This window comes from Tamandua tetradactyla, chromosome X, assembly GCF_023851605.1.
Source record: "Tamandua tetradactyla isolate mTamTet1 chromosome X, mTamTet1.pri, whole genome shotgun sequence".
NCBI classification, from domain to species: Eukaryota; Metazoa; Chordata; class Mammalia; order Pilosa; family Myrmecophagidae; genus Tamandua; species Tamandua tetradactyla.
Window position 1 is genome coordinate 127713084 of NC_135353.1, and position 20469 is coordinate 127733552.

At 39.9% G+C, this 20469-nt stretch overlaps 1 protein-coding gene across 1 annotated transcript in view; it reads left to right on the forward strand.

Moving 5' to 3' along the window:
* Positions 1 to 2539: 2539 nt before the first annotated feature.
* MAOB (monoamine oxidase B) overlaps positions 2540 to 20469 on the forward strand; it is a 130262-nt gene continuing 112332 nt past the window's right edge. The window contains exon 1 of the mRNA XM_077146643.1: positions 2540 to 2803. Within this exon, the coding sequence (XP_077002758.1) occupies positions 2758 to 2803 (46 nt within the window). The 5' untranslated portion in view covers positions 2540 to 2757. The remainder of the gene's footprint in view (positions 2804 to 20469) is intronic.

The window sequence follows — 20469 nt, forward strand, 5'->3', positions numbered from 1 at the left end:
TAAATGAATATGGACATGTTGTGAGGAATGCAGAGGGCATAAAAAATGCAGTTCAAGTCGTTCACAAGATTAGAGAAATACAGCCCTTCAATCCATTCAGCTTGTTTGGACTAGTCAATGGGCGGGGTAGCTGATTATGATCCCTCCTCCAAGCAGGCCTCATCATCCTGCTGGGGTAATCTTATTAGTTGCAAATGCTGCCTAAAGACTTTGGAAAAATGGTGCTCACACATGACATCTATCAGAGCTGTATATCGTGCCTCAGATGTGCAGTCCTAGCATGGTCTGTTACCTTTCCCTGAGACCTACAAATACATCCTGTGCTCAGGACCAGGTGTGCCAGCCTAGCAGGATAAAACACAATTCCCTAATAGATAAGGGGACCGCTGGGACATTCTTACCCCTATTGTCCTGGGCATATGTAAATATTCACTGGAGACAGTTTGACTGTAGTGGACAGGTTTTATGACATCCAGCTCATACCCTGGTGGTAAATCTATTCTTGTTGGGGCGGGAGTGGGGTTCCTTCACTATGGTGCACAAACACAAGAGGGGAGTGCCATATGTAGATCTCTCTAATCTGCCACAGATTGAGACTTGCTGGCTATGGGGAACAGATGCCCACTAGTGAAGCTGACCTTGCTCTGTCTATTCTCTATGTGAGTAAAACAACTTCCATCAGAGCTTGTGTGAGTCGTGCTTTTATTGGTGACCCTGATACCTGTATAAGAGTGGGCCGACATCTCTTTAGGTGTCTCCTTCTGACACACACAAGTCCTTGATTGCTTATACTCAACTATTTAGCCCTGCTATATGTTTGAGAGCAACATTCAGAATTACACTTTGACCATTCTTCCCAGATAACTTCCCTGATGAAGTGTGAGTCTCGTGAGGTCAGGGATAGTCTCCATCTGGTTCGTCTAGTCCCCAGGGCTCAGCATGGTGTCTGTTTTCTCACAGGTTTTAAATAAATACTTGTAAGGTGAACAAACATCTTCTTATTGGGACTAACTTGAAACAGGTAAGGGACTCTAGAACAAGGAGCAAACTGGAACTATGGGGAGGCAGAGGCCTGGAGTGGAGAAGAACATGCTCAAAGCATGTGGCCCATGGATGAGTAACACTGGCTTCACCTGGACCTTGCTAAAAATACTTCCTCTCAGACCCCAACCCAGACCTAGTGATTTGTATACAGGTTAAAGTTTTAGAAGCACTGCTTTTAGAGACTTCATCTGGCCACAGGATGCAAAGGGAAGAGATAGATCTCAGGAGCTGCCCTACTTAAGAGACTGAGGGCCATGAACAGACCTGAACAGCTGCCTGCATTTGGGGACAGAGGTGGCTTCAGAGACCTTCTAAATGCTCCTATTTCAACCTACAATCAAGTTCTGAGTTATTGCGCTTTCCTTCTTTACCTCATAGAGCACAGGGTAACTGATTACCTTCTTCTGGGGTAGGTGTGTGTAGGGGGGAGAGTTACATTTGCCAGTGAGTTCTCCCCACAAACACCATGGAAATATGGTTCCTTTCCTGGCGTTATTGCCAGTGACATATAAGGAAGGGATATCTTACCCTACACTGGACTCAAAGACTTTGATGCCCAGGATGACTTTGCACTGTTGTAACCAAGGGAAAGAGATCCTAAGTAGATCAAACGAGAATCCCCTCCACCTCACCCCATCCCATCCATGATTCAGTTATAGGGTAGGTGTGGGGACAGAGAATGGAAGGATACTGGGTAGCAAGGACGAGGTCAGCCTGGGCTGCCTACAGGGTGGCTTTCCTACCACTCTGAAGAAATACACCTTTGTTTTACCCAGAACCATCTCAACTTAAATATATACAGTCTTGTGGAATTGCCCCTATATTTGAAAAAGCCAGGGTCACCAGCCCCATAATCCCAGACCTATATGTTGGGGGATAGTGCTCAGAACTCTGTCTTGCTCATCCAAGGAATGCCAGGCTGCCACCAGTTCTCCTGGGTTCCTGCCTCAAAGTGCCCAGAATATTTCTCTTCAGGTGCTGCATTTGCAATGCTAAAGAGGAGCCCTTCCTGAGTTAATTGTGGGCATAACTGCAGAGATTAGAAAAGAGGTGAGTGTTCGGAAGGAGGGTGAGGTGGACTGTGAGTCAAGATAATGGCAATGCTGTGATTTGGGTCTCCTTGGTAGGAATCTTTCGGGCCTTTCTTCTTACCCATTTCCTTTCGGCTTTTACTCTTACTTTCTGTATTCACTAACTACTTAATCTTGTTTTCCTCATCTGTAAAATGGGCTGTTGCAAGGTTTAAATGGAAAAATGCATGCAAAGCACTTAGCCCAATACCTAGTACCTAGAAAACTCTTATCATTAATGCTCCATCCTGGGAATAATGGGGGGCCTGAGGAAGATATCCCAATCTGCCACTTTCTCAGCCATCAAGCTAAAAAGCGCACCAGGGAGGCTGACAGCAGAAGGCCAAGGGGTGGTAGCCACTGGGAGGGGCTCTTTGAGGCCCCAGTTGACCTCTTCGCCTGGGCGCCAGCGCTCCTCAGGTCTGTACCGCGGGCTGTGGGCGGGGGACGGGCTGGGGGAGGTGGCCCAGTTCTCCACCCAGCCTGCGCGTCGGCGGGCGGGGCTCCCCGCCCAGGCGTCCGGGGCGAGCAATATAGAAACACCGCTGAGGCGCTGGTGCGCGGGGGCTGCGCGCCGCAGGCGAGGGACGAAGACGACTCCAGAGCAGCGGGCAGCCGGGCGACCCGGAGCGGGAAGAGAGCCATGAGTAGCAAATGCGATGTGGTCGTGGTAGGGGGCGGCATCTCAGGTCAGTTGTGGCACATAGCTGCGCTCTCTTCCTCCTCCCGCGCTTGGGCAGGTGGCTGCCCCTGGGAGGGCGCGGGGTGGCATGGGACGGAGTCTTCTCACTGGAGCCCCCACATTCTCTGTTACGGAGCGGGCTTCTAGCAGGTCCAGAACACTGAATCCTTCCTCGGGGGAAAGGATTTGATGCACCCTTAGACAGAAGTCGAGTCTGAGAGTCTGTTGCAGGTCTGGGGCCAGACTTTGCACTTCTCTTGGGGAAGGCTGCCAAACCAGCGCTTACTGGAATCTTCGCGGGGGTGGGGGGATAAAGGGGGCGGGGAGGCGGGGAATTGCTACTGTGGGATAGCGCAAAGGTCAATACTCTGCTCTAATTTGACCTCTTACCCTCCTCACTCATGCCTGGAGCCCTTACACATCACACGGTATTTTTATTGTAGCACCAGGAGAATGACCTTGAACAGCTCCGGAGACAGAAGGGAGGACTGGACCCTGGCCAATCGATTGCCAAAGGCCCGCCTTTCCCTCATTTTCAGCTCTACCCATGACAGAAAGGCTGCAGCTCCTTCTTGGCAAATACGTCTGGAGAAATTCGACTCTCTGGCCCAGCCCATATTTGTCAGGGATAGGGACAGGGATTATCTCCTCAGGCAGAGGTGGGAGGCTGTGTGCATAGCAGGAGCCCCCAAAGACAAGAACTGGAAGGAGGGATGAAGCTGGTTGGGGAATCCACCCTCTGAGGATCCTTAGGCAGATCATAGCGGGTGGGGTCAGTGAGAATAAGCAATGCTTCCAAAACAACCTAACAGAAACCTAGGGGAATGCTTTGTCCAAATTCCTAGCACCTCCTAGTGTTTAGGACACCTTCAAAACGCATGGGTGTGTTGTCTAGGAATTTCCCTAACCAGATCTCAGGTTGCCTCTTTAGCCTTCAGGAGCAAGAGTGAGTCCTTCTGCCTGTGAGGAGGCAGGGTAGAGGTTTTCTTTACCCTAACGGGTAAAGAAACCAAGACATTGGATGTCTGCCTCTCACCCTGGTTCTTTGCTGTGCTTTCCATTCCAGCCCTCCTCGTGCTTGAGTCAGATCTTGGGCTACAGTGGGGAGAGTCTACGTCTGTCAGTCTGCCCTCCTGAGTTCACTCATGTCAGACTCTATGCCAGTGTTGCAGGTACATGGGTGCGTAAACACAGCCCCTGGGATCCAGGAGTGTCTCTACTGTGTTTTTGTAGGAGCTGCCAACCCAAGGCAACCCTGCTGGGCAGATCTCTATATATACAATTATGAAAATATTTCTAACACAGAATAAATAAATATGGACTTTGAAATGTCACGTACTGAAGTTGCCCAGGGCTGTATAGATTCAGTTTTGTTTCACCATTTTTGACATCTTCTCTTGTAGAGGAACTGGGACTTAAAAGCATGCCTACTTAGAATGTATTATTAATTGTCTCTTTATGCCTTGCATATCACCCCATCTTACGGAAACTGAAGATTCTCTTTTCAAGCCCTCAAAGTTTATTTCTTACCCCTCATGAGTTCGGATTCTTCTATTTTCCCTCCTTTACTTTGCCTTCTGTGATTCATATTCCAAGCCATGAAGATTGCCCAAATTACTCGGGTTAGACCAGCACGAGGGGTACATAAGGGTTTTTCTGTTTTTCCAGAGCAGGATGCACCCCAGAACTCTGATCAAATACAAGAAACTAGTGAATAGATCTGTCTTTTCTCCAGAACATTATATATAATGAACATTGCTCTCAGAACTAGAAAGGCAGGGTTCCAAGGCTCAGCCTTACTCAATTTCTTTATCTGCTACATGGGAATAATGCCAATTAGTCATGGCTAGATTACAGGGTCATCATGAGGGGCAAGTAGAATAATATGGGTGCAATATCTTTGCAAAATCTGAAATAGGACTTAGGATCTCACAAGAGTTTTACTCATTTATGCAAACAGTAGCCATCAGACTAGGCTATGATAGGGGATGCAAAAATAAATCACATTGTTCTTGTCCTGGAAATTTGTCAATCTAGAAAGAGAGATGTATACCCAAAGAAAGACAATACAAGGTAGAAGGTGGTACATGCCACAGAAGGGGGCCATTCATTAATTCATTATTCATGCATTCAATGCACATTTACTGCTTGTACCACATTTTATTTTAAAGGGAATAAATGATGAATTATACAGGGCCATTGCACTTGAAATGCTCACAAGCTAGCATGAGCAATTAATACTGATTATATACGATAATGCTTTTGTAGCACGTGTACAAAGTTCTACGGAAGATCATAGGAAAGAATGTCAAATTCTGCCTGAGGAAATCGGGGAAGATTTCACAAAGGAGGTGACATTTATACTAGGAAAATATGAATTAACCAGGAGACTAGATGAGAAAGTATTTTAAGCTAAGAACAATTTGTGTGAAATCACAAATATGGGAAAGAACATGGTGGCATGTTTGGAAAATCTAAAGAACTTCAGTGGTTGGGGAGCACTATCGGGAGACAAAGCTAGAAAGTTCAGGTGTGACAAATTGTGGTTGGCCTTGCAACTCATTCCAAAAGGTTTGTCTCTCTCTGTGGTCAGCAAATGGCCACTGATGATTTTCCATTCATAGAAAGATGTGTGTGCAGTGACTGGGAATTGGATGCTGGTGTTAGCAAAAATAGGGACATGAAAAGGAGGAAGAGCAGGTTTGGGAGAAAGATGGGATATCTAGAGTTGGAAATACTGGAAGGATGCCCAGGGAGAGAAGTTTAGTATTTGGAAATATGGAGAAGAAGTTGCGGTTACTGATGGGTGAGACAGAAGTTTTAGTGGAAACTACTGAAGTAGATGAAATGGCCAAATCCAAGAGTTTAGACAGACAAGGCCAAGGTTGGAACTGTGGGGGTTGCTCACACTAACCCCCCTCCTCCACCATAACCCAGGGAGAAGGAAGAGATTTCAAAAATTCTCCAAAGTTTCTTGAAATAAATGAGGAAAGTAAGAAACTGAAAAACACTTAGCTCAGATCTTAGCTCAGATGTCGCTTCCCAGAGCAGCCTTTTCTGACCCCCCCTACATTGGATTAGATGGCTCTGCTCCTTTTCATGAGTTTTTTTTTTTTTAAGAGTAAGAGAATTTTTTTACAATATAACAGCAAAAAAATCAACAGACTATTGAAAGTTTGAGAGCAAGTTAATATTTAGGATCATGCAAGTTCTGTCGATGATTATGAACATTACAGGATGAATATATATGAGTAAGTATGAGTATTACAGGGATTGTTAAGATGACTTTTTAAAAGTTTACGTGTTTTCTCCCTTGGCAATGCTTTTATTTTCTGTTTTTTTTTAAATTGTGAAAAAACTGTATATACAAGAAAGCAATAAATTTCAAAGCACACTATAACAATTAGTTATAGAACAGATTTCAGAGCTTCGTATGGGTTACAGTTCCACAATTTTAGGTTTTTCATTCTAGCTGCTCCAAAACACTGAAGACTAAAAGATACCAATATAATGATTCAGCAGTTATACTCACTTGTTTAATCTTATCTTCTCTGTTATAATTCCACCTTCTTCTTTGATCTTTCTCCCAATCTTTAGGGGTATTGGGCTGTAAACATTTTAACCATTCTAACTTTTTTTTTTTAATAATCAGTGGTTCACAATATCATCATATAGCTGTGATTTATCACAATTGACTTTTTTTCTTTCTTGTGAAAAATAACATATATTCAAAAAAGCAATAGATTTCAAAGCACATTGCAACAATTAGTTGTAGAACAAATTTCAGAGTTTGATATCGGTTACAATTCCACAATTTTATATTTTTACTTATGGTTAGTCTAAGATACTGGAGACTAAAAGAAATATCAATATAATGATTCAGCAATCATACTTGTTTGTTAAACTCTACCGTCTCTGTGTAACTCCACCATCACCTGTGATCTTTTTCCCACTCTTTAGGGGTATTTGGGCTATGCCCATTCTAGCATTTTTATGTTGGAAGGGGCTGTCGATAATATGGGAAAGGGGAATGGAACTAGTTGATGTTCTGCAGAGGCTGACCCCTCTGCATTTCAGGACTTATCTGGTCCAGGGACCATTTGGAGGTTGTAGGTTTCTGGAAAGTTACCCTAGTGCATGGAACCTTTGTAGAATCTTATATAATGCCCTAGGTATTCGCTAGTATTGGCAGGAATGTTTGGGGTTAGGCAAGCTATGATAGGTAGCGATATCTAACTGAAGCTTGTGTAAGAGTGACCTCCAGAGTAACCTCTCGACTCTATTTGAACTCTCTCAGCTGCTGATACCTTATTTGTTGCACTTCTTTTCTGTGTTTTGGTCAGGATGGCATTGATGATCCCACAGTGCCAGGGCCAAGCTCATCCCTGGGGTTCATCTCCCATACTGCTAGGGAGACTTTCACCCCTGGATGTCATGCCCTATGTCAGGGGAGGGCAATGATTTCACTTGCACAGTTGGGCTTAGAGAGAGAGAGGCCACATTTTACCAACAAAAGAGGTCCTCCAGAAGTAACTCCTAGGCATACCTATAAGTAGGCTAAGCTTCTCTGCTTCATACCTAAGCTTCACAAGAGCAAGTCTCAAGATCCAGGGCTTGACCTATTGATTTGGGTGTCCCTAATATTTTACACAGTATCAGGGGTTTCCCTGGTGGTAAAGTTTAATAGCACCATATTTTTTTCCCCATCCTTCCAGGTACTATGCCAGTCCTTTTTTATTATCTGATTAATATACTCTGGGATGTATCCAGGCACTACATTAAGCTATACAGAATTAAAGGCCTGTTCTTATTCTGGGCTCCCTGTGTTTGGATTATTTAAATGAACTACCCAGACTGGTTGAGTTAGAGTTTGTGCTACAGAAAATTGAGGTTCTGGACAAAATAAACCTTTCTTCCTCTGATCTCAAAAAGTAGAGGAGGTTTTAAAATGCAGACAATGTCTTCCTTACCTGCTGTATTTTTTTTTTTTTTACATGGGCAGGCACCGGGAATCAAACCCAGGTCCTCTGGCATGGCAGGAAAGCATTCTTGCCTGCTGAGCCACCGTGGCCCACCCCTTACCCCTGTATTTTGAATTACCTTAATCCTGACCTGATCGGTTTTATTCTTATCTTTAAATACCAGGTTATACATATATGAAACAGCCTCTCAAAATCCAGAAATAAGAATTACTGCTCTGGACTAAATGTGACTGCTATAAGAGCTTACAATTTAGCCTCCAGTTTTCTTATAAGTATTTTCTAAATTAGACCATACAATGTTTGTTCTTTTGTTTCTTGCTTATTTTGCCTCACCAAATGTCCCACAGGTTCATTCACAATGTTGCGTGCCTCATAATTTCATTCCTTTTTGTAGCAGCATGATATTTGATCATATGTTTACACCATCATTTGCCAATCTAATTCTCTGTCAGTGCATCCTTCAGCCACCTGCATTCATTGGGCATCATGTATAATGTCCAAAGTCAACAGTCCATCAACACTCTCAATTTTAGATAATTTCATTGTTCCCAAGAGAAAGATAAGCAGTAAACACATCCTCAACAAATAGAAAATCCAAACCTCCCCTTAATTTCTGTCCCTCCCCCCATTATTTATGTCTGGTGTTGCTGTGGTACTATTGATGTTTTCCTGTTAAACATAGCCTATAGCATGCAATATTCCATGAGTTTTTAAATTATTCCCTTACTAGTATCTCAGTGTGTTTCTCCCCCACATGGCTGTAAGCCTCTGGAGACTGGGAAGTTGCCTCTTCTCCTCCCCATAGAATTCCCAGCCCCAGAACTCTGCCTGACACAGTTAAGTCTCAGTGAATATGTTGAGTTAATGCACTTTAACTTTACACCAACAAAGTAGCGATAACCACCAACCCTTTTGCTTTTCCTGCAAATCACATTGAGAAAGGGAAAAGTGGTAAAATCAGAATTTTAGAATTAGTAGGTGACGAACACAATGATTTATTTTTATAAGTCTCTGAATTTGTCTCAGGTTTTAAAACTTTGTTAATTATTAAACTTGGGAGATTCTGGCAATTCCCTGTTAATTTTTAAAGCTCAGCAAGTTTTAATCACACCCTTTGGGATGTACAGTGATGTACTGGGTGTATAGCTGGTTAATATGTAACTTTCTTTTTGATATTTGAAAAAATGTCAATGCAATTGTAAAATAGTGTTTTAAAATGTGTATGGTATATAAATGCTTACCCACTAAAGTCTCTTTCACCTCAGGAACAGGGCATCTCTGGAAGCTGAGTAGAGCAACATTTATCTCCCTTATGGAGCTGGAAAGTAGCATGCTGCTTCAGCCCTGAGGCTTGGTTTTAGTGTTTGGTTTGATGAAACCATGGAAACTATCTTTGAATGGCTGTTGCTCAGACCCCCAAACAACAGCTAAAAAAGGGAAGCTCAAAGCAGAAAGGAGAAAGTTTTTGCCATATTTGGGATAGGAGATTCAGCCATTTGAAGGAAGTTAAAATCTCAGAAAGAAGGGGTGCAACGGTAGTTCAGTGGTAGAATTCTCACCTGCCATGCAGGAGACCTGAGTTCAATTCCCGGTCCATGCACTTCCTGCAAAACAAAGAAACAAGCACAAATTCAACAAATGTGGTGCAATAACTAGATACATAGAAAAATAATTGAATATGATGCCACCATACAGCATACAAAAAAAAAAATTCTCAGGAAAAGTCGGAGTCAGCCTTTTGAATTATAACCAAAACCTAGCAGATGATGGGTGGTCAGGACAGGGAACCTGGCTGCAGGCTGGTGGGTCTGGCCTGGGTAAGGGCTGTCAGAGACGGCCAACAAGAGATCACGAATTAAGGAATGTAATGGGAAGATGTTGCCCCTGAGTTAATGGCAAAACCTCCGCCTCACCTTTTTTTTTTTTTTAATTGTTTTCCTCCTCACCTTTGATGAAAAAAGATGGAGAACTTCTGAGGGCTGTTATAACCTACATGAATGTTACAGAAAAAAATATATAGATGTCCTTGGAAATTTGTATATCCCAGCCAATGAGAGGATATAGAGAGACAGTACAGCAATGTTAAACCACCATGTACTTTATTATCAGACAGAAAAGTTATGAATTCTGATTCATAAAGTTATCTTAAAAGAATGACATAGCCTCTTGATTCCTCAGCTTCCCCATTTAAAAATGAAACTCATAAAGTCTTCCTGGGAGGAAGGTTGTGATAAATAAGAAATATTCCATGTGATAGACAGCACGTGGTGGTCATTATGCCTTCAGCTTTTAGGTGCCTTACTCTGCTTTTTGGAAAATATATTCTTGCTTGCCTTTTCAGGTTTTTCAATCTAAGGGTGCAAAAACAGGCATTTATGCATAATCACTTCTTCCTCTTCACTAAGCATGAATTATTCCTGATGTGAAGTAGGGATTTGCGTGGTTCCAACCTCACTCTGCCCCACCCCACCCCACCCTTTTATTTCTCCAGGTGAGAGGCCTTTATATCTCAGGCTCAATGCAGGCTCTGAAACTCACTGTGTTTCTCATTAGGAAAAATTTTTGGAAGCCCCAGACCTGTATTTTACTATCTTCCCAGTTACCTGTTATTCTCTCTCTGATGCGGTCCTCATTCCAGCCACCTGACCCTTGTCTTCATTCTGATGAAAAGAGCACTATTGAATGTTGTCTATGTACTGGACAAGGTGTTAGGAGCTTGACTTTTTATAGCAGCTCCATTCTAGCTCCTTGCTCCAGTCTATTATCTGGTGGACCATGTGGAAAGGTTTAACTTCCAGTCTCTTTTATATCCTCAGCAGTCACCAGGGTAGATTTAAAACCTGGCTTGGCCGTTATCAGTGACATCAATTTCCCTTTCCTCTAATTGAGGACAAGAACTTGGAGCCTACCTTTGTCTTACCACTAATTAGCTGTGCCACCTTGAGCAAAGTAAACTTCCCATGCCTTTGTTTGTTCATATGGAAAATGGGGTTAACAGTAGTATCTACTTCATAAAGTGGTTGAGCAGGTTAAAAGAGAAAAAAACATGGAAAGTGCTTGGAATGGGGCTTGGTGTTTGGCAAGCAAACAATAGACACTGGCATTTGTTGTTAATCAGACTGACAAAATTGTGACTAACTGCTAGTGGTTCTGAAAAGCCAGGGTGCCAGCCTGTCAAATTTTGGGTTGAGGAAGTGATTTGTGGCTGTGAAAGTGCATGCTTGAACACACACACACAAACACACACACACGCAGACACGCATAGTCACACATAAAGACACACATAGATACACAGAGATATACACAGATATACCTACAGACACTGACAAATACATAGACACACTCACACTCAGAGTCTCATTCTGTAATGGAGAGGCTACTACAAGCCCTCTTTTTTGGATTGTATGCTAGTTACCAACACAGATAACATAAGTAAGCCACCAGCTAAATTAACAAAAAAAAGCGTAAACTGTAATTATTTTTAATATTTATATTTAAGTGATGAATATATCTGTGGCTTTAAAGCTTAAAGCTTTAAATATACCTATTTCTATATGACGATTTCTAACCCATTTGGTGCCCAGCAGATCTTTGGTTAATATTAGGATTGCCTCACTTTTACCTCTTTTAGCATTCATTTCCCTGTTTGATCTCTTCTGTTCCTGATGAAAATGTTATTATAGGAGAAGCTAGTTCCAGTCGTTTAACTTTTGCCCATTATCAGTGCAGCCATTTATTCTGCAGCAGTAACTTAGAATCTGCTTTGTTATCATCTGCTCACACTCACAAAGCTGCAAAGACACACATTGAGAGGATTTCAGTGAAGTGTTTGCCTTATGCAGCTGACATATCTATATATATATATATAATTAAAGTTTGCTTTAAATACTACACTTATAATTGAAGACATCAACTGTTTATTGATTTCTACACTTTTTTATTTTTATTTTTATTTCTACACTTTTGACAACAAATACTGGTGGCTTCTGGATTGAATTTATCCTATGAACTTGAAGAGGTAAATTTAGTTTCTAACTTATTTCTCTAACATTTTGGATGTCTGTAACATTTCCGTGTTCCGTTGTCATAGTAAAATCTATATAAAATCCATATAAAATTGTTTCAGTGTCAAGTACTATTTCTCCAGATATCAATAATGGCAATCAGTAGGTTATATTAAACTCAAATACATTAATACATTACTTTATTCCTGTCAAGATTCCAACTATATATGCATTATGTGATTGATGGGTGGATGTTGAATTAGGACTGTAACAATTTAAATAACATCTAAAATTAGTGGACACTAAATTATTGCAGGTGGCAAGATCACAATTAATGGGCAGATGTCATTAGTTCTGGGACAAATGAAATGTATACAAGTTGCATGTGACCCTGTGTAAAATTACCAATAATGTTAGTATCAACTTTGGGTTTGATTGCCAGTGTGCTTATGGTCTTAGCATGCTCTGTGTTTGTCTCTACTACTACACTTATTGTATTTTAATTAAATGACCTGTTTAAGCATTTGTGAACTTTCACCTGTTCTTCTCAAAATTAGGGACTTAGTATGATTTATGGCCCATGTCTGGTGCCTAGTAAAGTACTCAGACCACCCCAGCTCCCAAGAAATTGATTTATATCAATGGAATCCCTCCATCAGGATCATGGACCTTCTTAAACTTTGGACCAAGAGAAAGTAAGCCTCACAAATGAAAATCTACTGAAAGAATGGAGTTAAACTTTCATCTCTTGGAGGAGGTGGTATAACACTGAAGTTAAAGGCCAAGTCTCTGGAGACCTGGGTCTTGGGTTCAAATCCAACCTGTGCCCCTAAGTGTATAGCTTGGGTAAGTTACTTTCTCAGCCTCAAGATCCTTGCATGCAAAGTGGAGTGATGATCTTGGGACTGAATCCCAGAATGCCCAATAAATGTTAACTTTGTTACTTTGACAAATTAGTAGACAGTACTTAACCAAGAGGACCCTGGGAGCCTGCGAGAGTTTACATTTCTAAGTCCAAAGAATAAGTTAAAAATTGAGAGGCCATGGTCAGATGTGCTGTGTGTCTGAGTAATGAGTGTTTCTATTTCCATAACTTCATGCTTTGGAGAGTTTCTCAGGTTAAATGTGCAGCTTTACCATTTTTTAAGTGCCCCACATTTGTTAGGCTTAGATTTTTAAAATGTCTCTGTATGTAGTTGTTTCCCCTAAGAGAGCCATCATGTGATAAAATTGCTTACTGATTTTGAACATCCGAATAATATGAATTTCTTCCTAGCTAAGAAAATTTTCCTGTAATGGAACCATTAATGGCTGAAAATAGAAACATCTCTAGAGTTTTATCTATTAGTGAAGAAGACCTGTTTTTTTGTCCAAGGAAAAGCAGGCTGAGAGAGGCGAGAGGGCCATGTTCCATAGCAACTTCTTTTGAATGAAATTATTGTCCTGGGGGCAAATTCTCAGCTTTAGGAGAAAGTGCAGTTAGAATACTAACCTGACCAAATGGTGTTGTGTGGAAGGTAAAAATCACTAGTACTTCCAATGAGCTATTTCTGCTTTCTACCTTGTGTTCATGAAAAGGAATCCATCCTCAGGCCATTCCGTTGACTCAATAAAAAAAGACACTATAGACAGTCAAGTCACAGTAAGCAGTGTTTCTGCAGCCTGCCTCCACTTATTTATGGAAAAAGGGTAGGACCAAGTTCTCACTCTCTAGAAACTTAAAATGCAGCTGGAGACGGAAGAGGAGGGCATACAAGCAATATGAAACAATTACACACAATGTGTAAATGAAGGCTGAACTGTGGGATTCAAGGGCTGAGTTAGACGGAAGAAATCACTGCAGACGTGAACTTGGAGAAGGTCTCATTAAGGAGTGCAATTTGAACAAGTCCTGAAGAACAGTCATGGCTTGGGCTTGTCAAGAAGAAGGGAGAGGCTTTAAGGATGGTAGGAATAATATAATTAATAGGGCTAGATGCTTGAATTAGCAGGCTGTATTTGTAGGAAGATAGAGAGTCCAGCAAGGCAAGATTTAAAGGAAGGAGAGAAAGTTAATAGAAGAAGAGCAGAATCAATGATACATTAAAAAATAGAGTGAGAAGTTAGATTTCTACAAGGTTGGAAATAGGGAGCCATTAAAATTTATATTATAGAAATAGGGTGGGCAGGGCAATGTGACGGTGGCTCAGTGACAGAATTCTCATATGCCATACCAGAGACCTGGGTTTGATTCCTGGTGCCTGCCCATGCAAAAGGAAAAAAAAAAAAGCAAAATTAGGGTGGGCAGTTGTGTGTCTGGTGAGTGAAAGAGGGCAACCCACGATCCAGGGAAGCCTAGAATTGGGTAGAAATTTGGAAACAGGTTGAAAGATAATCAGCTGATTATAATACATCAATTTTCCTGAATGCTTAAGAAGAGTTGCTAAAGGAGTGGAAGCAAGAATGGACTGGAGAAGGTCTTCAAAAGTGCCCTTTGCTTTCCTCCTACCCAAAGAAGGAGTTTCCAAAAAATTTAATATTTTCCCTCTGAAGGGAAGTTTTAATTTGAAGAACTTGGCTACATTTAAAATATTTTCCTTTTTTATTAAATGAAAGAGATTTTCTTCCCAAGGGCTGTTACCCAACTTACTGTATGATAAACACACATTTTGGACAGTCTGAAATACAAAAGCAAATAGTTCATCCTATCTGCCTATCTGCTATGTAGAATTTGCCTTTGAAACCCTTTATCTTGTGAGAGATGGGGCACAGCCAAAAATATCTTTAGGCAGGTCTGAAATTTCAAAGTTTAGTGATGTTCCATAGTCTCCCTTTATGACATCTTCAGTGTCAGATTCCAGTTAACTTCCACTTGATATTTTAAGTCTAAGCTTTTGGTTCCACTTTAGACATCTCTTACCTAGACCGTTTTTCACTCTGGCCTTATCATAAGCAACATTTATCAGAATTGCACAATGTTGAAGGTTCTTACACAACCTACTATGTCCTCAGTTTTGTTTGCTCTCCTCCAGTCTAAATAATCTTACCTTTTGTGAACCTCTCCAACATTTCTAATGATTCTTTTATTTTGAATTTGGAATCCTGGCCTCATCTTTCAGAGTTGGAGCTACTTTTTATTCCTATGGCCCCAACAGTGTTTGTCTTAAATTGTATCTTCACACAATTTCAGGTTATTTTCCAAGTGTCTACATCAAAACAACAAGTTCTATGGAAGAGATCTACTTTTGTTATCCAACAAGGCATCTTTCTTAGATGGCTTAGGATAAAGTGGAGAATCAACAACTAAACTAATTAATAACCAAAATTTCCTGAAGGGTTTTGGAAGGTTTAAGAATAGCAACTGAAACAAATGAAAGATGCAATCACGTTCTTTCTTAGTAATTTTCTAGTTTGGAGGAAATTTTTTTTTTTGAGAAGAGGAATTTTTTTTTTTAATAACACAAACTACAGAAATATGCACATGTATTGTAAAAATCTGTAAACTACAGGAAAAAAATCATCCTTAATTGCACCCCACATAAAATAAACCACTGTTAGTGTGCTACCTGAATTTCCCTTTCACAAACCAGATATTGGATTTACCACACTCATGGCAACATTTTAAAATAAATAATCATAAATAAATAATATATTATGGATGTTTAACCATGTTGTAAATGCTCTCTTTCCATATAATCTAAAATTTTATAATATTAAATCATAGATTGTATTATAATATATTTAACCAATCTTCTATTGCCAAGCATTTATTTTATTTCCAAATTTCTGCTATTATAAACAAAGCTATTGTGAACATCCTTATACCTAAATCATCATGCAAAACTCTGATTTATTTCTTTATGAAATCCCTAGAAATAAATGTTGGGAGTCCTTTTACGTCATTTGATAATTATTGCAAAATTGTCATCCCAGTAAAGTTTTACCAATTTACTCTCTGGTAGAATCTTCATGTTGGACTTTTTAGTCACTTCAATAGGAAACTAACATTCCCCCTCCCCCTCTGCACAGTAGATAGAAAATCATGATGTTTCACTAGTTCATAGTTGTAATTTAATGAAGCTGCAGGTCCTAGAAATTACAAGTATCTTTAGTTTTGTAAAATTTTAGTGGTGGCAAGTCAATTTTTTTCACTACGACATGCAAGCAAACCAGTTTTTGCAGTTTATATTTTATTATTAACTCAGGACAAATATTTATTATAGTACTTTTAATTTTGTGGACACTTTCTCTTGTGCTTCTAGCAGTTCGGCATCATTAATTAGATAATTCTATTGTTTTTTTCAGCACAGAAAAGACAGTCACCCTGTGAACCAACTATCTTCTATGATTATATATTTTTACCCATCTAGATAAGACGTGAATATAGCCTTTGTCTACAGCCTGTTGTAACAGCTGATCAAACAGCTGTTTCATTTCTTACATTTTAATTTCCTCTCTGGTTTGCATTCAAATCCTATGATGGTGTTTAGTTTATTTAGGTGACCTGCAAGATACAGTTGACTGTTATGCCAGTTAGCTGAAATCAAATAGCCATTGTTAAGCACTGATGGTAAGCACACAGAAAGTCTTGCTCTAAAATAAGTTATCTCTGTCTCATCAAATGTATTTTCCTATGTTGTTTCTGCAGGGGAGAAAAATAAGTCAAGTTTGTTCATACATTCATTCGTTTGTTCATTCATTCATTTTTCCAATAAACCCTTACAAAGTCCCCATTTATCAAACATTGGGCTAGATGGAAGAATATACAGATGGGCAATACACATTCCCATCTTTGAGTACATTGAGTAGAGGAAGGCAGACATGTACAGGGGAATTACCTTGATTGAAGGGAGCTGGCTCACTTAAGGTCATGTACCTTACCTGGGGGCATCCCACAATCAGTGTGAGGGTAGAAAGGCCTGACCCCTTACCTCAATAGAACAACTCAGAATTGTATCATCTCAGCTCCCGAACTCCCTGTAAGATTGACTTAAGCCTTTGTTGTGACTGCATCACAATTCAGCTTCTCCCTCTGCCCAATCCTGCTTCCATAACTTTTTGTACACGTTGAGCCCCAATAAAGCTTCTGCATGAAATCTGTCTTGGGTTCTGTTTGTCAGGGAACCTAATCTAGACACACAATGAAGGAACAGTATTTTTGTTATGCACTTCACAAGATGTTGTTCTAACCATGAAGCTTTAATCTTATTAAGATTGTGGAGGTCATTTAAAGGAGTTGACCTTTTCTAGGATGCGAAAAGCCAAGAAGGCTTGGGGCGATGCTGAGCCTCATTCTCAATTCTGGATAACCTCCCTTAGGTGTCCTGAGAGTCTCCAGATCAGGGTGGAGAAGGGATGGTGACCTCTACACAGGCCTAGACAATTTTGTGAAATCAAATATCAAATTCACCTCTCACTGCTCTGTGGGCTAATTTAGAGTTAAGAGTAAGAGGCTCTGATCTGAAAGTGCTACAAATACAGATTTCATCATTTATTGGAAAAATTTGTGGCAGTGCAGCCAAAGGATAAATTATGAAACAGTCATCCTTGATCTGTGAAGGACTGGATGCGGAAGGAAGGTGGTAATCCATTTATCACAGTACACCATTTTAGATCGAGTCTGGATTTTGGATTCTTGGTAAAATAATGCTGTTAGTGTGCCCTTCTATTGTTCTCCTAATCCTACCACAATTTTATGCAACGTCCTATAGGATTTCTCACAGGGAGTTGAAGATACTGAGAGTGATTATAAAAATGTACTATGGAAATGAATATCAGGTGGATGAGAGAGAAAGTGAGGTTTTTGAGGGAGCTGGTTGTTAGTGATCAAGTGGAGAGGTTAATAGAGTGGGGGTCTCGGTCTGGTTGATAGACGTGCATATTAGAGAGATTTGAGCAAGTGAACTAGAAGGATAGAAGGTCCTGGTTGTGATGGGGTGTGCTGCAGGTTTTGAAAAGTAACCTTTTGATGGTACATCTTAGAAATAACCATTGATAGCGTTTAAATGAGTTGCAGCATTTTCAGGCAGTGCATCCAGAGATATAATTCAGCAAATGATTTAAGGGCCAGAAATAAAATATCTTTTTATTACTCATCTGCTGTTAGCCTTACAGTTGGGGAGAGGAGATAACTGTCTATTTGATTTCAGTTTAAAGATGAATGGAATGTTCCTCTGCCAGTTTGAGAAGGGCATAAATCCCACACGTTGGGTCCTGAAGATTCTACGTAGAAATCTTTTTTTTTTTAAGTGCATGCACGTCACTGGGAAGATTAACCCCCCAAACTGCTGACTTGTTGTGTGATTGATGTACAGAAGAATGGAGGAGAGCCAAAGCAAGGTGCTCGTGGTCTAGCATTGGGAAGCTACGTACCAGCACATTTCCTTAAAAATAATTAGAAAAGCATAGAAAAAGGGAGAACTATATATAATTTAGTCCTCTACAAAGTCTGCTGTGGAAGTACCTTGTCTCATTCCAAAACATAGGAGGGAAGGAGGGAGGGAGATAGGAGAGGACAGAGAAAAAGAGAGAGTGAAAGCACTTCTGTCCTTCCCATGTCCAACCAAACCAAAGCTTATAGAACTTGACTGTATTATGATGCCAGTATCTCTCTGAGACTTCTGTTATCTGACAGAAAACGAAAAACACATTATTTGTGGAAATGCCTTTAAAAGGAAACTGTGGGCCAGTTTTTATCCTGTGATTCAGCTTCTAATACTTACTATCTACCCAAAATCTTGGCTGGAAACAAGGCCTTCTATCTCCATCTGTCTGATAGTCTTTCATTTAGAAAACACTGACTGCCTTCTAAGTTCTAACAGCTAAGTTCTAAGAGCAACGAGGAAACAGTTCCAGCTTAACGCATACAAGAAATGATGTTAAATTACATTTCCTGTGCTTATTGTTGGCTCATGCGCAAAAACGTACTTTTTAATATGAAAGAGTAGTCTCTGTACCTTTAAAGTGCTTCCGTTTGGATATAGTCAGAATGGATGCTAAGATAACTTTGGTTTTGGTTTCCAAGGGCACTTTGCCTTGCTTACATTTATAATTTTACTCGCAGGAGGTGTGATATTTCTGACCATATAGGAAGTAAGTAGAATATCACACACATCTTTTATGTAATCAGAAATCTAGCTGCACACAGGAGCAGGCAGGATCTCAAAGAAAATCACATGATCTTAGTTGATACAAGCAGAACGTTCAAAATGGACTGTACTTTGCCTTTCTTCCCTAATTCTTTTCTCTCTGAAATTACAGAGAATGTGTCCGAAAGCACAATAAATTTTCTGAAATAAGTCAGCTGTTAGTCAATAATATCAAGCTTCCAATGGTTAGATCTGAGAAATGGGGAAAAGTACAGCGGTTGAGGTGACTCTAAAGGAGGCAAAAACATCCTTTGCGTATAAGAAAAATCATCTGGCACTTGTACTTTATTTCTGGGTTTTAGTTTGTCATCAGAAAACTATGAGAAGCTGATAAAAATGGGAAAGCATTTTTTTCTCCTACTGTGTTCTTTGAGAACTATATTTCAATAAACAGATACCTTTTAGATCTGGCTTTCTTCATCATAATTTCTTTGAAAGAACTTCATAAATTTAAAGATTGTTGGAGAATAAATTTGAAATCAATCTTTAAAATTAAAAGCATTAGTGAATTCTAAATTCCTAATAAATGTATATGTGTTTTTAGTATCATGTTTGAATACCTTTTTTTAGGGAATAGCTTTTTTAAAAAATGATTATTAGCACTTATAATTAAACATGGTTTCAAATAATGCATTATAGATATAAATTTTAGTGTCTTTTTCAGTATTTTTCAAAGAAAATTAAGACCTCAATGATTATGAAAGTGATGCTCTGTGTGAAGTTTTCAAAATAAGGGCTTAATTTTTCTGTTAAAATAATTACAGCTATGTTTGAAGAAAAACCAAATGCATATGAAAAATATAACAACAATAATATGTGCTTGATATTTCTAAAAGACCTTGGTTACATATTATTCTTGTGCCCATAGTAAGAAGGGAAATAGTTCTTTCCTCAACAAATGCACCCCTCCTGTAAGGCAGCATATGCATTATATTGTTTTTATAATTCAGACACTAAATAGAAGGACAGAAAGAAATGAAGAGTGGAAATACATGTTTACACTTATATTTATCTCACACTGTTATTTGTCCAGTTCAATATTGTTTTCTCTATATTTGACATCTAGGTATTGTGAAACAGTGCAGTATAGGGGTGTTTGGACCTAGTAAACTATTAATTAACTAATAATGTTTTCCAAAATAGTTCTCATTATCTAAGAAAAGATTTTCAAACTTCTCATGCTATATATTAATTGAGGATTTTAAGCTATCATTTCTTGTCACTCCCATGATACCACAGTTTCTTGATTTACTACTACCTTTCTAGCGGGTCCTTCAGTTTCTTTTGCTTGTTTTCTCTGTTTGCCCCCTCCAGCTTATTTCCTTTTTAGTGTTCCCTATTTCAGTACATAGGACCACCTTCAGCCCATTGTTGAAGCCAAAACCCTCAACATTTGTATCAAACATTGTATATGTCCCATCCGTATCACCTCAGTACTCATTCTCATACACATGAGCTTCACAAATCTGGCCACTGGAGTCTCCCTTGACTCACATCCAAGGCAGGCCAGGAGTGAAGGTAGGGTTAATGTCCCCCAGGATCAACCCTCAATCTATGACT